At 36.2% G+C, this 16863-nt stretch overlaps 1 protein-coding gene across 1 annotated transcript in view; it reads right to left on the bottom strand.

The window, feature by feature from the left end:
• The window catches only part of LOC131537397 (uncharacterized), a 199744-nt gene that overhangs the window by 44509 nt on the left and 138372 nt on the right, over positions 1-16863 (bottom strand). The window contains exons 36-43 of the mRNA XM_058770780.1: positions 16538-16714; positions 15056-15226; positions 14744-14917; positions 10632-10805; positions 3870-4040; positions 2759-2932; positions 2420-2590; positions 2095-2265 (exon numbers count right to left, since the gene is read on the bottom strand). Of these exons, the coding sequence (XP_058626763.1) occupies positions 2095-2265; positions 2420-2590; positions 2759-2932; positions 3870-4040; positions 10632-10805; positions 14744-14917; positions 15056-15226; positions 16538-16714 (1383 nt within the window). The remainder of the gene's footprint in view (positions 1-2094; positions 2266-2419; positions 2591-2758; positions 2933-3869; positions 4041-10631; positions 10806-14743; positions 14918-15055; positions 15227-16537; positions 16715-16863) is intronic.

Genomic DNA, 16863 nt, shown 5'->3' with positions numbered 1-16863 from the left:
TGTATATTTCTGCTGAGGGACACAGGTAGATAAATATGACATTTATTATAATGGGTTAATGTGAAGATTGTTTTAAGTTCACTTAAATTAGAAGTTATTTTTAAAGTTTAATAAATGTTAAAATTGATAGCTCTTAATTATAATGTAAAGTTGAATGGCTGTAGTCAATGGTTAAATATTAGGGGGAAACATTTTTATAGGGAAATCATTATTAATTGGTGTCAGTGATACTGGCTTTCAGTCATAAAAATAAAGATGCCATTAAACAAATATTAAAAATATACTGTCTTTATGTTGTTTGTACATTAATGTGAAGATTGAATGTTAAATTATTGCAATATAAAAGTATATTTAAAAACGTTAATGTTAGGTGGGATTAATCTTTTTATTTTATTTTATTTTTTTATTTACAGGGGCAATGCACATTAATAAACATAACTGTAAATGTGCCAGAATTAGCCCAAAAGGCTATTTTTCATCTGTAGACCCTTGACAGAATGTTAAAAGTTCACCCTAAAAACAAAGACAGAGCATCACACATATATACACATCATATGAAGAGAAAGGGGAAAAAAATAAAAAATAAAAAAAAAATTACAGAAACAAATTCACACACAAACAAAATCGCTACTAAAATACAAAATATAAGTAAATTATCTAAAACAAAGTAAACATATGAGGGAAAGGAGAGAGAGAGAGAGAGAGAGAGAGAGAGAGAGATGGCAACAAGAGAAGGTAACATAGCCAAGAGCAATTAGCACAAGGAAGTCTATTGTCAAGAATACAATACTAATGCTGACAGTGCTGAGTTGTCAGTAACCATTTTTTAAGATGAGACTGAAAATAACCAAAAGTATGTAATCTTCTAATTGTTGATGGGATGGAGTTCCATTCCCTTGCAGCTTTGACTGAAAATACAGACTGACTGAAATTACTTCTTTTGAGAGGAATAATACAGTCCCCTCTTTCCCCACCCCTTGTAAATCGGTGAGCAGTTGTTCTAATATTCACAAACTGTTTTAGTGGTGAAGTCAGGCTATGCATAGTCTTCAGCAGCAGACAAATATGTACATATTTGATCAAGTTATCCCAGCTTAGCAAATTGTATTTTTTTAATATTGAACAATGATGAAACTGAACTGATTTCTTATCAAGAGTTTTTAGTGATTGTTTATACAAAGACTCTAATGGTTTCAGAGTAGTAATACTAGCTTGCGACCAAGTAGTTAAACAGTAAGTAATATGAGAAATAATCATGGAATGCATATACATCAAAGCGGCCTCAGATGACATATAATCACGAATAAATCTAAAATTTGATAAACTAAATGTATGTAAATGTATATAATCACTAAATGTATGTAATCACAGTAATCGTGATTAATCGCGATTAATTTCAGAAAAATGTGCGATTAATTAGTTAATTGTTTTAATCGATTGACAGCACTATAATAAACTAAATAATCAAGTGTGATAATACTATTTTATTTAAAAAATAAGGGAGTATTACATACAAATACAATTATTTTATAGTAAACAAAAATAAAAATGCTAATATTTTTATTATCATTTTTATTATTATTATTTGAATTTTCATCATTTTCAAAACGTAAAATCAGCAAGCTTTTATTTTGGCGGGTTGCCGGCAAGTAAGTATATGCGCTTCTGGGTTTACTGCTGCTGATGGAAGAGCGTCAGTGAATTAAAGGTCACAGTTTTGCTTTGAAAATGGCAGCGGGTAGCCTAGATTATGGTTTCAGTTTGAATAGAAATCTTATACAGTACAATTCGTAGATCTAAAATTGTAACTGCATTAACAGCTGTCATCCATGTCGGTACGCAAGTGCGCTGTCTGAACTTATTTACATAGCGCATTTTTAATTTGCATGCGGACCACTTATGTGCACCCCTGTATATATATCTCAAAAAGTCATTTTTTTGTGCATTTTATATTGTCTTCTGATTAGTGAAGAAAAATATAGTACATCAACTGAAAAGAAACATGTTTTTTGCTTTTCTTTAGTTTACTGCAGAAATGTTTACTTTGATCAAAAGAGATTATTATTAAAATCAAACGTGGTTCATTGAACTCACGTGAGTTTCTCCAGTGTGCAGTTTGTATTTTCTAATCCGCTCTGGAGTTTCTTCACTCCTGAATCCTGCAGATTATTGTTGCTCATGTCAAGCTCTTTCAGACTGGAGTTTGATCTCAGGACTGCAGCGAGAGCTGAACAGCTTTTCTGTGTTAGATCACAATTACGCATCCTAAAATGATGAACATGAGAGGAAGAATTTACACATAAAAAAAGTACTTAATGTCAACATTCAGTGATTATTGAGAATTACTGTTTTATTCACTGTACAGCTCATTTCTTCAAGATACTTTAAATGTGCAATAATAAATGAAAACAATACTCACTGGAGTGTGTTGAGTTTACAGTGTTTGTCCTGCAGTAGAGCAGTGAGCTGATTCACTCGTGTGTCTCCTAGTTCACGTTCACTCAGATTCAGCTCGCTCAGGAGTAACGGATTTTTACCCACAACTCCAGTCACAAACTGACAGCCTTCATCTGCAGCAGGACTCAACAACCTGCAGACAGAAGTACACAGACTTATTAAAGACTTAGTATTAAAGAGATTTTCACTAGCTTGTTAAAGGGCCTTTAGTCATTTCAAAGCATGTATGTCTTTTTGATAATCCTACTTCAGCTAAAATGGTACAAAGATTATGGAACATTATTATTTTAATACAACTCACCTCAGTGTTTTAAGCGAATACTTTCGACTCTGTAGTAAACCACTGAGCTCCTTCACTCCTGATTGTCCAGGATCATTTCCTGTGAGATCCAGCTCTGTCAGGTGTGAAGGGTTTGATCTCAGAGCTGAAGCCAGAGCTTTATAACCTTCTTCAGTGATACTGCAGTCTGAAAGTCTACAAATCATAAAAACTCAAACTGAAATTAACATTGCAGTAGAGATTTAGGCTATTCATTAATGCACAAAATATGACTAAATCACACTACAGCTTACAGCTGAATACTTTGTCAGATATGCAGTTGTTAATTATAATTATTTATACTACAGGGCTGCTGAATGCTTGAATCTGAGTGGTTGACGGACTTTCTAAGGTGTGCAATTATTTTCAGGGAAATGCACAGCAAAACAAGTTCTAAACAGATCTTGACCACATTAGCTTCATATCAGTTGTTTTTAATCATTTTTTAATAAATATTCTATTAATGCATTAATATTTATTAAGAGATACAGTTAGCGTTTTTGTGAGGTTATTATAAAGGCCAGCTCAAACCAAGATAAATATTCCTCACAAAAAAATTGTTGCAATATCTGAATGCATTTTTTTTCTGTTCAGATCAATGGGAAACAATGAAAAAGGTGCTGAAAGAAATTAAAATTTACTCCCAGACAGTAGATAAAAAAGCAAATAAAATAGCACAATTAGCACTGGTGACAGAATTTAAAAAAAAATAACAAAACAATATTTACATGTTGGGTTTTTGTGTGTTTTTTTTTTTGGGGGTTCTTCCTCTGCTATTCAAAGTCACTGCAAAAGTGTTAAGTGAGTGTTCGTATCAGTCTGAACAGATGTTAACACCTTAACAGTGTTAACAGACATTCATTCAAATTAAAATGGTTATCACACACAATTGTTGTGATGAACATTTGTTTTAGTGTGAATAAGCATCAATGCATGATTTCTATGTACAAATATACTAATTCAAAAATATAAATACAACAAAATAAAAGAATGAACTGTCTATAGCAAAAACAATTTCATAAATGGAGATGGGCAGACTGAAAAAACAGTATTCCTGTAGTGTTGAGTGTAGCTGATGGTGAAAAGTACTCACTTGAGTATCTTCAGCTCACACACAGGATTCTTCAGTCCCTCACAGATCTCTTTGACTCCTGAGTCCAGCAGACGGCTGTTGTTCAGGTTCATCTCTTTCAGGATGGTTTTGGAGGAGAGAACAGCAGCTAGAACTGAACAGCTTTTCTCTGTCAGCTCACAATTATTTAGCCTGAACACAAAAACAGCATTTTTTATAATACAGCACATATTCAACTGATCAACACTCTTCAAATATGCTCACATACGTTACTGACAGTTCTTTATAATGAATATACAGAGAAGTTATAATGGTCCATGTATGTTTTGATAGTTTGTTTTTCAATTTTAAATGAAATAAGCAGAAATGAGAAAATGGTCGTTTTTTTCATTTGTTCAAAAAAAAATAAAAGAAAAAAATAAGAGATTTTGGCTCGATTTTCGTTTTTTTTTTTTGGTTCACAGATAGAAAATGTATAAACAACTTCAAAATTCATTTTCCCCTTGTGGGCGGTCATGACTTGCCCGTTTCCGCTGATTGGTCAACCAAATCTGAGCCCGTGAGGTCATCCTCAGTTGCTCAACAAAATAACAGTCCTCTGCTGCTGTACGGGGGCAGGTTCTAGATCGGGCTTTCTTCTGTGTAACCTAACACATTTCATAGAAATATTTATTTCAGAAATTTTAATCAGCAACCAGCCTGTTTTATTTATTTGTATGGTGAAGCTGCGCTAGTTTTTATAACCATTTCTTGCTATGTGTAAGTTGTTGTTGTTGTTTTTTTAGCATGTGTGTTTGGCTCAGTGTTATTTTTCAGGATTACTGATATACTAATGCAGTTTGATTTGTATTTGTTATCTATTTTAGTTTTAGTTACAGTTGTAGTAATGTTGTCATTTTATTAGTCTTTTTATTATGTCTGTATAGGTTTTTTATTAAGTTTTAGCTTTATTTAATTTGAGTTATTTTAGTACTTCATACTACATGGTAATGAAAATATATATATTGAATTTATTTTTATGTGTATATATGTATATGTGTGTGGCTGTACATACACATATGTAGTTGTTTTTGGTGTTTGGCTTAGTGTTATGTTAGAATCATTATTATACTCATACCTTTTGTTGTTTTAATATTTTTAATTGTTTTTAGCTTAATTTTCTTGGTAACACTTTACAATAAGGTGTCATTTGTTAACATTAGTTAATGTATTAACTAACATGAATAAACAATAAACAATGCATTTATTACACTATTTATTCATCTTTGTTAATGTTAGTTAATGAAAATACAGTTGTTCATTGTTAGTTCATATTACTTCTTAGTGCATTAACTAATGTTAACAAGCACAACTTGTGATTTTAATAATGCTGAAATTAACATTAACTAAGATTAATAAATGTTGTAGAAGTATTGTTCATTCTTAGTTCATGTTTACTAATGTTAACTAATGAACCTTATTGTAAAGTTTTACCATTTTCTTTAGTTTAGTTTTGAAATGTTTTTGTCATTTTATTTAATTTCTTTATTTTCTTAAATGTGTATATATATATATATAGTATTTATAGAGTTTTAACTTTTAGTTTTAGTTCCTTTTTCTTATTTGTAAGTCACTTTGGATAAAAGCGTCAGAATTGGTCAGAATTATTGGCACCCTTGGTAAATATGATCAAAGAAGGCTGTGAAAACTAATCTGCATTGTTAATCCTTTTGATCTTTTATTAAAAAATTCACAAAAATCTAACCTTTCATTGAAGAATAAGAATTTAAAATGGGGGGAAATATCATTATGAAATAAATGTTTTCTAATACACATTGGCCAAAATTAACGGCACCCTTTTATTCAATACTTTTTGAAACCTCCATTTGCCAGTTTAACAGCTCTGAGTTTTCTCCTATAATGCCTGATGAGGTTAGAGAACACCTGACAAGAGATCAGAGACCATTCCTTCATCCAGAATCACTCCAGACCCTTTAGATTCACAGCTCCATGTTGCTGCTTCTTCTCTTCAGTTCACTCATGTTCTACAGGGTTCAGGTCAGAGGACTGGAATGGCCCGCAGAAGCTTGGTTTTGTGCTCAGTGACCCATTTTTGTGTTGTTTTTGAGGTTTGTGTTTGGATTATTGTACGGTTGGAAGATCCAAACATGGCCCATTCTAAGATTTCTAACAGAGTCAGTCACTTATTGATTTTTTATCTGTTGGTATTTGATAGAATCCATGATGCCATGTGTCTAAACAAGATGTCCAGGACCTCCAGCAGAAATATAGGCCCACAACATTAAAAATACAGCAGTATATTTTATTGTACACATGGGGTACTTTTTTATCCCTGTGTTCACCAAACCCATCTTGAGTGTTTGCTGCTAAAAAGCTCATTTTTTTGTTTCATCTGACCATAGAAGCCAGTCCCATTTGAAGTTCCAGTCGTGTCTGACAACTAAATATGCTGGAGTTTGTTTTTGGATGAGTGAGGATAATTTTTGTGGTGATGTCCCGAACAACATGTGGTGATGTAGGTGCTGTTTGACCATATTTTTTAAGGTTTTCTGACCCCGAAACTCAACCTTTCTCTACAATTCTCCAGCTGTGGTCCTTGGAGAGTCTTTATCCACTCAAACTCCCCTCCTCACTGTTCATTAGGACGATATAGACACATGTCCTCTTCTAGGCAGATTCATAACATTTTATGTTGATTGGAAATTCTTAATTATTGCCCTGATGATGGAAATGGGAATTCTCTATTCTTAAAGCAACTTCACTAATTTGTGAAGCTCAATTATCTTTTGCTGCACATCAGAAATATATTCTTTGGTTTTTCTCATTGTGATGGATTATTAAGGGAATTTGGAATTTTGTTTTTCCTCCTTTGTTTTTTTTTTGTTTGTTTTTTTATATTTCTGTGAAACAGGAAGCCATGGCTGGATAATTTCATGTACATAATCACCCTGGAGTGCTCAAAATTGTAAATATGAATAGCAATATACTTTAGAGATATTTTACCCATAAGAATTTCTAGGGGTGCCAATAAAACGTGTATTTGAGAAAAACATTTATTTCATAATGAGATTTCCCCCCATTTTCAATTGTTTTAGTTCAATGAAAGGTTAGATTTGTGATTTTTTATTTATTTTTTTAAATAAAAGATCAAAAGGATTAATAATGCAGGTTTATTTTCAGAGCGTTTTTTGATCATATTTACCAAGGGTGCCAATAATTCTGACCATGACTCTCTCTCTCCATATATACAGTATATATATATATATATATATATATATATATATATATATAAGAATGTAATATATAAGAATGTGCACTTGCACATTTAACAAGAAAAGATGTCGATGATGTTCAGTATCTGTAGCTCTTATTTATCGTTAATGTTTGATCTTCACATCTTCCCCCAATCTTTTAACTGAAGTATTATTAACATTGTTATTAACAAAATGAATAAGACATGGCCTATAGGCTACCCGTTGTAACACAAATAAATGAAAGACCTATGGATTTTCCCTTACTGACAAAGAAATGCTTAGTTTTTGATTCATTAAAACTGGCTAAACCTTTATTAACAAAATGACTAAGACTGATTACATCTGCGTTAAAACAAACTTCCCCATTTCCCCATTAAAACGAACGCTCAGTTTGTGGTCCATTATTACTTCAATGGAAAAAAGACAAACTCACTTATGGGCTATTAAACATACACACACATACTGTATATATATATATATATATATATATATATATATATATATATATATATATATATTATTTTTTATTTATTTATTTATTTTTATTAACAAAAGTTCTGCCGTTTTCCGTAGCCACTATGGTCCTGTCAATCTTGTGCTGCAGCTCGTGCTGAATGAAGCGGATGCTTGTCTGCTGTCCAACTCAACTAGGCTACATTATTTATGTTAGGCCTATTATATAAAATTTTGTGGATGGCCGAGCACACCAGCACAAGCCTTAAGAGTTGGTTATTTGTCTATCTAGTTATTTATCAACATGTTAGGCTACTAAGCGTCGAAGGCTGTGCACACTCATAACTTAAATCCTGGCTAAATGCAACATTCCGCAGCTATGATTAGCCTACAGTACAGTAAAAATGAAATCCACCCTCAGCCGATTTGCATTTACAGTATTCTATTTGCAATGACCATCCCATGTGCTCAAATTGAGGTAAATCATAGGGCACCGATTCTCAAAGTGTGGTGCGCGGGCTCCCTCCAGTGGTATGCAGAGGAATCACTGAAATAAATATAAATTAATGTTAAAACACTTTTAAAAATTTGCGGTGGCTAAATGATGCCTTTTAATGTTTTTGATCAAGTACTGTACGTTTTTTACTTTACATTTAAGTACAATACAGTTTTTTTTTTTGTTTTACTTTTTAGGTACAGTACATTTTAATTTAATCTTAGGTTTTTTTATTTACCTGTATGTAAGCACAGTGCATTGTTAATGTTCAAACTGTATTTACAATGTTTAAAATGGCTGACAATAATAAATATTCTTATTAGGTATAAAACTGCCTCGTTTTTGAACTGTGCAGAGCTGTAGCTGAATACTTAGGCCTACTACGCTACTGTATTTTAATGTTGGTCATTATGGTGGCACTTGGAGAGCCAAATATTTTCTGAGGTGGTACTTGGTGTGAAAAGTTTGAGAACCACTGCTATAGGGGGTCGCCTTTTTTTGAAGAGGCTGGGGGTTATGTTAGTGTTGCTATAGGCCAGAGGTCCCCAACCACCGGGTCGCAACCCACTACCGGGCCGTGGAAGAATTCCTACCACGTCGCGAGAAAGTTCCGGGGAAAATGTGTATAGATATGATGCTCTGTTATTTATTGTGCGTAAATGATTGTTCTAATTATTCTGTATTTTCATTGTATGCGATTGATATGGAGTAGCAATTTGACGATTTCATGTTAAAACCCCTTAGCTTTTACCCCCCATTTTCAGCATGGACACAAATGGCATGCCCAAAATAAAAAGGTTCCTGCTCATGAGTCTTTCTTACTAGATACATAATCAACATATGTTTACAAAGCTGACACTTCAAAGTTTACTGTTCAAGAATCAGAATTACTCAGACTGTTATGATAATAAAGATATATAAGCTCAAACATGAAAACAAAAAAATAATACAAACATATTTTTATATGTATAAAAAATATGATGCTTTTAGGATATGGTTTTAGTCTACTAATGCTTCATTGTAAATTTCAGAACATAATCTCTAAAACTGTGAATTTTATGAAACATTTTCTAAGACCACGTCATGTGTGTTTTCAGAGAAGGCTGATAAAGGCTAATAAAATTGATTTATGACCCCTGTAAGCTCTCCTGTCTCCTCATGTCTGGCTCAGCAAACTCCGATGCAGAATAAGATTGACGTTTTTCACAACAAATCGTCTTTCTGTGACTCATACTGCGAGCACGGAAGAGTTAATTAGATCAGTGGAAAATGAATAGAAATTGTGATTCTGTCTGAAGAAATATGAAGTAAACATGAGTAAATATATCTATATTTCTCCGTGTATATGCATCTTGGGCTATAAGCCCTTATTGACACTGTTCAGTGAGTCTATGTGAACACAAATAAACCGTAGCAGACGTGACTGAATATGAATGCATCGAGAATTTCTATTCCAAAAATGACACGTACAGATTTATTATTTTGCACTCCTGACATAAATTACTAAATTACTGTCACTGCAACAATGTTTTATCAAAACAGTGGTTAAATATCGAAGCTAGAGTCTTAATCTTTCTACTCATGCACAGTTTGTCCAGATCAAGTAAGAGTGTGATGTTTAAATGTGCTGTTAAAGTGAAACATCATTAATCTGGGGCCGTCGCCGATCTTTAACCGCTATAGGGAGAGTGTCCTAATCTAAGCTCCTTACCTGTATAAGAGACACCTGGGAGCCAGAAATCTTGCTGATTGATAGGGGATCAAATACTTATTTGACTCATTAAAATGCAAATCAATTTATAACTTTTTTGAAATGCGTTTTTCTGGATTTTTTTGTTATTCTGTCTCTCACTGTTCAAATAAACCTACCATTAAAATTATAGACTGATCATTTCTTTGTCAGTGGGCAAACTTACAAAATCAGCAGGGGATCAAATAATTTTTTTCCCCACTGTAACAATAAGAGATAAGCTATTATTCGTCTTTTTAATTGCTTACCCTAATTAATATATGTTGTGTCAAATTTCTGAAATAAATATTTCTGCGAAACGTGTTAGGTTGCACAGAAGAAAGCCCGATCTAGGACCTGCCCCGTACAGCAGCAGAGGACTATTATTTTGTTGAACGAACTGAGGATGACGTCACAGGCTCAGATTTGGTTGACCAATCTGCGGAAAGGGGCATGTCATGACTGCCCACAAGGGGAAAACTAATTTTGAAGTTGTTTATCTGTTTTCTACCCGTGAACCAAAAAAAAGAAGATCGAGCCAAAATCTCAAATGAAAAAACAGGGGGAAAAAACGACCGTTTTCTCATTTCTGCTTATTCCATTTCAAATTGGAAAACAAACTATCAAAACGTACACGGACCTATAATGTATAAATCATGTTCACTAATTTTGAAGTTGTTTATCTGTTTTCTACCCGTGAACCAAAAAAAAGAAGATCGAGCCAAAATCTCAAATGAAAAAACAGGGGGAAAAAACGACCGTTTTCTCATTTCTGCTTATTCCATTTCAAATTGGAAAACAAACTATCAAAACGTACACGGACCTATAATGTATAAATCATGTTCACTCACTTGATTTTCTCCACTTTGCAATGAGAGTCCATTAAAAGAGCAGAGAGTTTCTCTCCATCCAGGTTTCTTAATTTCTCTCCACTCAGATCCAGTTCTGTCAGTAATAATGGACTTGCATCCAGAACTTTAGTGAGATACTCGCATGCTTCCTCTGCAGCAGGACTTTTCAAAAACCTGCATGAAGTAGAAGACAATTTTAGACTAGATAATTGAGTTTTAAAGGGGTGGTTGATTGTGATTTCACATTTTTAACTTTACTTAGTGTGTACTGTTGCTGTTTGAGCATAAACAACATCTGCAAAGTTACGATGCTCAAAGTTCAATGCAAAGGGAGATTTTATTTTACAAATTCACTTTGTAAGGCCTACAAAAATGGATTGTTTGGACTACAACATTCTTTTTCCTGGGTTCATGACATAACAAACACTAAAATCTACATAGACCCTGCCCCCATGGACACACAACAAAGGGGGTGTGGCCATGTTTTGCTGCTTGGCGGACACACACACATGGCGGCTCAAGCTGAGCCGAGTCTCCCGGGGGAGAAGAGTCAGAGGAGGAAAAGAGCACTGCTGATCAAGTATGTTCCTTCTTGTATTTATTGCAACCGAACATATTGACAATACATTTCAAACAAACATAATTAGGGTTCACTGCTGGCCGCCGAGGGAACTGTGAGCGAGAAGGCGATCTCTTGATCGCTGACATGCCGTCGTCCACAGACTATGCCAGGGGTGGTGAACGCCGGTCCTGGAGAGCCACAGCCCTGCAGAATTTTGTTTCAACACTAATCAAACACACTTGAACAAGTTAATCAAGGTCTTAAAGGTTACTAGGAAGCTACAACCAGGTGAGTTTTTATTAGGGTTGGAGCTGAACTCTGCAGGGCTGGACTATGCTCTTTTCCTCCTGGCACGAATATCAGGGAAGCTGAGCCTCCATGTCCACCGGGCACCCTTGCTGATGAGGGGATGGCTTTTCGCCATAGCAAGATTTCTAGTTCGATCTCTGTCAAAGGTAGCTTGCACTCGGGGCTGCATATTAAGCTTGCCCCTGTGCTGCTGACAACCTCGATCTTGCTGAATGGTGAGCATTGGATCAACACAGTGCCAGCTAACCAATGTGACCAGGTAGGTGACAAAGTGGCCCTGACACGGGCAACCCTGAGATGCGGGAAGCTGCTCTTTCTCAGGAGATGGCAAGGACAGCACCGCTCCTTCCCCCGTTTTGTTTCTGTTCCGTCGCTGGCATAAGGGCCAGCAGTAACCAAATTGTGAAAGTGAAAGTGAAAAAAAGTTAAAGTGTCGTGGCATGTGGCCAAGTATGGTAACCCATACTTGGAATTAGTACTCTGCATTTAACCCATCCTAAGTGCACACATACAGCAGTGAACACACACACAGAACAGAGGGCAGCCAATGCTGTGGCTGCCCGGGGAGCAGTTGGAGGTCCGGTGCCTTGCTCAAGGGCACCTCAGTTGTGGTATTGAGGGTAGAGAGAGTGCTGTACATTCACTCCCCCCACCTACAATCCCTGCCGGTACCGAGACTCGAACCCGCGACCTTTGGGTTATGAGTCCGATACTCTAACCACGACTTCCCTAAAAAGAAAGAGCAATTTACTTTTCCTCCGGGTTCTCAGGGTCGCAGGCTAACAGTGTGCAGATGCACTACCTCCTCACTCTCGCCCACGATGCCACTTCTTGTCAGCGGCCAAGAGACTGTGGTTGGGAGATGCGATGCCTCTCCACGCATCTCTGGCCAGTCCTCCCAGGGACTTAGGGAATTCTGCAGGGATGAGTCAGAATGCAATGCCTTCTGTACCATTCAGCTCTACTCCCTTCCACTGCACCACCGCGGGTATGTCGATTGTTCCTTTGCTGCCACTTGTACGGTGTCTGGGGGCATAGCTTGCACTGCCCAGCCCGTCTCGCTGGCTTATTTGCACAGTTCGACTCTGCTATGCAATTCAGTTTGCCAGGCGACCTCCAAAGTTTAGCGCCGTTCTCAAGACTTCGGTGGCAGTCCAAGACGCTCCTGTCTTGCGCGAGGAGATTGCTGTCCTCCTGGCAAAGGATGCAACCGAGTCTGTCCCTCCAGCTGAGATGAGGCAGGGGTTTTACAGCTGCTACTTCATCGTACCCAAGAAAGGCGGTGGCCTTCGGCCAATCCTGGATCTGCGAGTCTTGAATCGGGCTCTTCACAAGCTTCAGTTCAAGATGTTGACGCAGAAGTTTGGTCAGTTCTGGACTGCCGAAGTTCCTTCAGAGGCAGGATGGTGATTCTGCTGAAACAGAAGGCTTTCAGAGGATCCTGGGGCATATGAAAACTACAGCCGCAGTCACGCTGCTCAGGTTGCTTCATATGAGACCACTTCAGCACTGGTTACACTCCCAAGTCCGGAAATGGGCATGGTGCCGCGGGACATATCGTGTGACCATCACCATGTGTTGCCACTCATTCAGCCCCTGGTCAGACCTTACTTTTCTACGGGCTGGGGTGCCCTTAGAACAAGTGTTGTTGTCAGGACAGATGCCTCCAGCACGGACTGGGGCGCTACATGCAACGGCACATCAACTGCCTGGAGTTGTTGGCAGTGCACCTCGCCTTGCGGCAGTTCCGGACGCTGCTACAAGGCAAGCACGTGTTGTTCCGCACAGACAACACTGTGGCTGTGTCATACATCAACCGGCAGGGAGGTCTCAGGGGTTAAAGCAAAAAAAAATAGTTTGACTGAAAAATGTTTCTCGGCCAAACCCCATTCCACAGCCATACCTGTCACACACCTAGTTTAAGAGCCGTGTTTTTCTTCTTGTAATTAGGAGCGCTTGTTCTCTGGGTTCGGGCTCTATCCCGAGCTCGGAGCCCTCCCCCCGGACAGCACGCCAAATATGCTTACTAATTGCTCAATCATATTATATGTTAGTCCGAACTTGTGAAACAAATAAAGTGAATGTAAGCATGTAGGCATATACAGTATTATGTGCAAAAAAAGGGTTAACATCACATTACATTCTAACATTGTAACATTGCAATCTAAAAACAAAACTAATGCTTTTAAAGCAGAAGTTAAATTTACTAAACTAACAAAGAAAATAATAAAAAAGCAAAGACTAACTGAGTAAAGCGTTGCTTTAAACTGAAACTATAAACTATAGGCTACTATATCTTACGAGTGTTTTAAAGCCCTTCATATAAAGCTTGTCACATGTTTAGAACAAATTGTATTATGCACTTTCTCTGCAGCAGTTCAGTCTGTGTCCTCCCTAGATATTTTTTCAGATGCGCTCGTATCAAACTACTGTATATCAATATTAACGGTAGGCTATTGCTTCATACCGTATCGCTTGTAAAAAATATATCGATATATCGTACAAACTCGATATACCACCCAGCCCTACATGAGTGCAGTTAAATTCATAGATTCATGTGGAGATTAATGTTTTAAATATAAAATTTTGAATACAGAAATATTAAATGATTTAAATAACTGAAATTATACGCTAAAAATTAAACTGAAACCGCCAGCAGGTGGTGACAAGTCACTGAGCACGTTTACATGCCCATCAGTTACCTGACAACGCAAGTAACTAATAAGTAAGTAATTTGACATGTGGCTGCTTGTCAACATTTGCAATGCCATAGGGTTGTGACTGGGTTCAGGTTGTGGCGAATCATCGCTGGTTGCCAGGGACAAGTTCTCGGCTCCTCAGCATAAAACCTGATGAGTGGATGCACCTGTCGCCTATTCATACCCGTGTGCATTGGGAGTGGATCAGGTATGCAAAATCCACTTGTCAAAATTCATTGGCATTTTCTCTTAAAGTCAGAGATAACTGGGGCTCCCAAGTAAATCCCCTAATGTCGAGTCACGACATAACGTCTCTGTTCTCTCCATCAGGGAACGAGGGTTACGTATGTAACCAAGAAGTTCTGTTAATAAAATGGCTTTAAGACAAACAAATATATGATCCTGCCTCTTTTAATCTTCCATTTTATATGTTGTGATTTAACAAACAATGGATTAAAACAAAACATGACGTCTTATTTTAATTAATATTTAATTAATTATTAATTATTTTAATTTGAATAAATATTTGAAGGTTTCATCACCTGATGGTGATTAATTCACTGTGTCCATCCTGTAGTAAATCACTGAGCTCCTTCACTCCTGATTGTCCAGGATCATTTCCTGTGAGGTCCAGCTCTATTAGGTGTGAAGGGTTTGATCTCAGAGCTGAAGCAAGAGCTTTATAACCTTCTTCAGTGATACTGCAGTCTGAAAGTCTACAGAAAAGAGACAAAAACACATTTCACCATCTGACAAAACCTTCTTTTCCCCTTAACTTTAGTTTACTAGGGTAATTTAACATTGGACAAAGAATATATTATTATTAAAATAAAACAATGGTCCATTGAACTCACGTGAGTTTCTCCAGTGTGCAGTTTGTATTTTCTAATCCGCTCTGTAGTTTCTTCACTCCTGAATCCAGCAGATTATTGTTGCTCATGTCAAGCTCTTTCAGACTGGGCTTTGATCTCAGGACAGCAGCGAGAGCTGAACAGCTTTTCTCCGTTAGATCACAATCATGCAGCCTAAAATGATGAACAGGAAGGACAATTTACAAACACAAAGTATTTGATGCCAACATTCAGTGATCACTGAGAATTGTTGAGTTTTTGTTACCTAATTTCTTTTAACCAGTGATGGGAATAACGGCGTTACAAATAAACAGCGTTATTTTTTCAGTAACGAGTAATCAAACAAATTACTGTTTCCCCCGTTACAACGCCGTTACCGTTACTGACAATAAAATGCGGCATTACTATAATTTATAATATTATTATCATTTTATTTTTCAGTTTATATGAATGGACAGTGTAGCTGTATTTGACATACTGTAAACTCTAGTGTGAAGGCGCACGGCTCGCCGTCGCTTTGTCTCACGCGCAAAGAAAGATACAGAGTGAGATAGTCTTTCATAACATGCAGAAGTGACGCGCTACATGTAAACGATATTCTTTGTTTTATTTTCCTGTCAAAATAACGGAGTTCCTTTGGAATTCTTCAGCTTTTGAGAACTGCCTGGTTCTCTGGTAGTGGGCGGGACTTATGCGCAAGCGACAATCTCATTGGCTGGCGCTCACCTATTATCGTCCTTGTTTTGATTTCAGAAAATCAATTCGAGCGAACGCAGACAACGTGATTAATATTCATGAACCCAGCAGTTCATTAATCCTTAGTGCGTTTTATATTGTTATTAGTAGTAGAATTCGTAGTAGTTTTGTAATCTTATCAGTATTATTTTTAGGGTTTTTTTTCCCCTTTTTTTTATTGAAACACTAAATGACAAACAATATCTTAAGCACCACCACCAGTCCTAAGTTCAGTCAACATGACAAATAATTTCTAAAATTCTATCATCACATAATGCTAAATTATCATAATATCAGATTATAATGCTTGACTGACTGATGCTAAGTGTCAGATATTTAAAAAAATAAAAAATAAAAACTGTGCCATTTTACAAACATAAGCTTTATATATATATAATTGGTTGATACTATTTACAATAATATATTGAATTTGATAGGTGTCTCTCACATTGTCCCACAGAAATATTACAATAGATTAGTGTACAATGTTTTATAATAATAATTTATTCTATTTAGTGTCCATTTCATTCATTTAATATTGGGGGCATCCAAGTTATTTGACATATTTGAACTTTTTTTAAATATGTAACGCAATAGTTACTTTCCCTGGTAATTAGTTACTTTTATAATGATGTAACTCAGTTACTAACTGAGAAGTAACTAGTAACTATAACTAATTACTTTTTTAAAGTAACGTGCCCAACACTGCTTTTAACATACTTACGTCTACAACAAAAGAACAATACTCACGTCAATGTGTTGAGTGTACAGTGTTTATCCTGCAGTAGAGCAGCTATCTGATTCACTCGTCTGTCTCCTAGTTCATGTCCACTCAGATTCAGCTCGCTCAGAAGTAATGGGTTTTTATTGTGGAGAACTTTAGCAAGATATTTACAGGCTTTGTCTGCATCAGGACTTTGTAACAACCTGGACATAGAAGTACATTGACATTACCTGCCATATAATGACTTATTTTCACAATGTTGTGAAAGTGATTTTAGTCAATTCAAAGATTTTATAATTGACTTTTAACAGTTTAATTCTCTTTTAGCTAAAATTGCACATTGTTATTTTAA

This window comes from Onychostoma macrolepis, chromosome 03 (assembly GCF_012432095.1).
Source record: "Onychostoma macrolepis isolate SWU-2019 chromosome 03, ASM1243209v1, whole genome shotgun sequence".
Taxonomy (NCBI): domain Eukaryota; kingdom Metazoa; phylum Chordata; class Actinopteri; order Cypriniformes; family Cyprinidae; genus Onychostoma; species Onychostoma macrolepis.
Note: the sequence above shows the minus strand (reverse complement) of the source record. Positions and strands in the feature narration are given on the sequence as shown.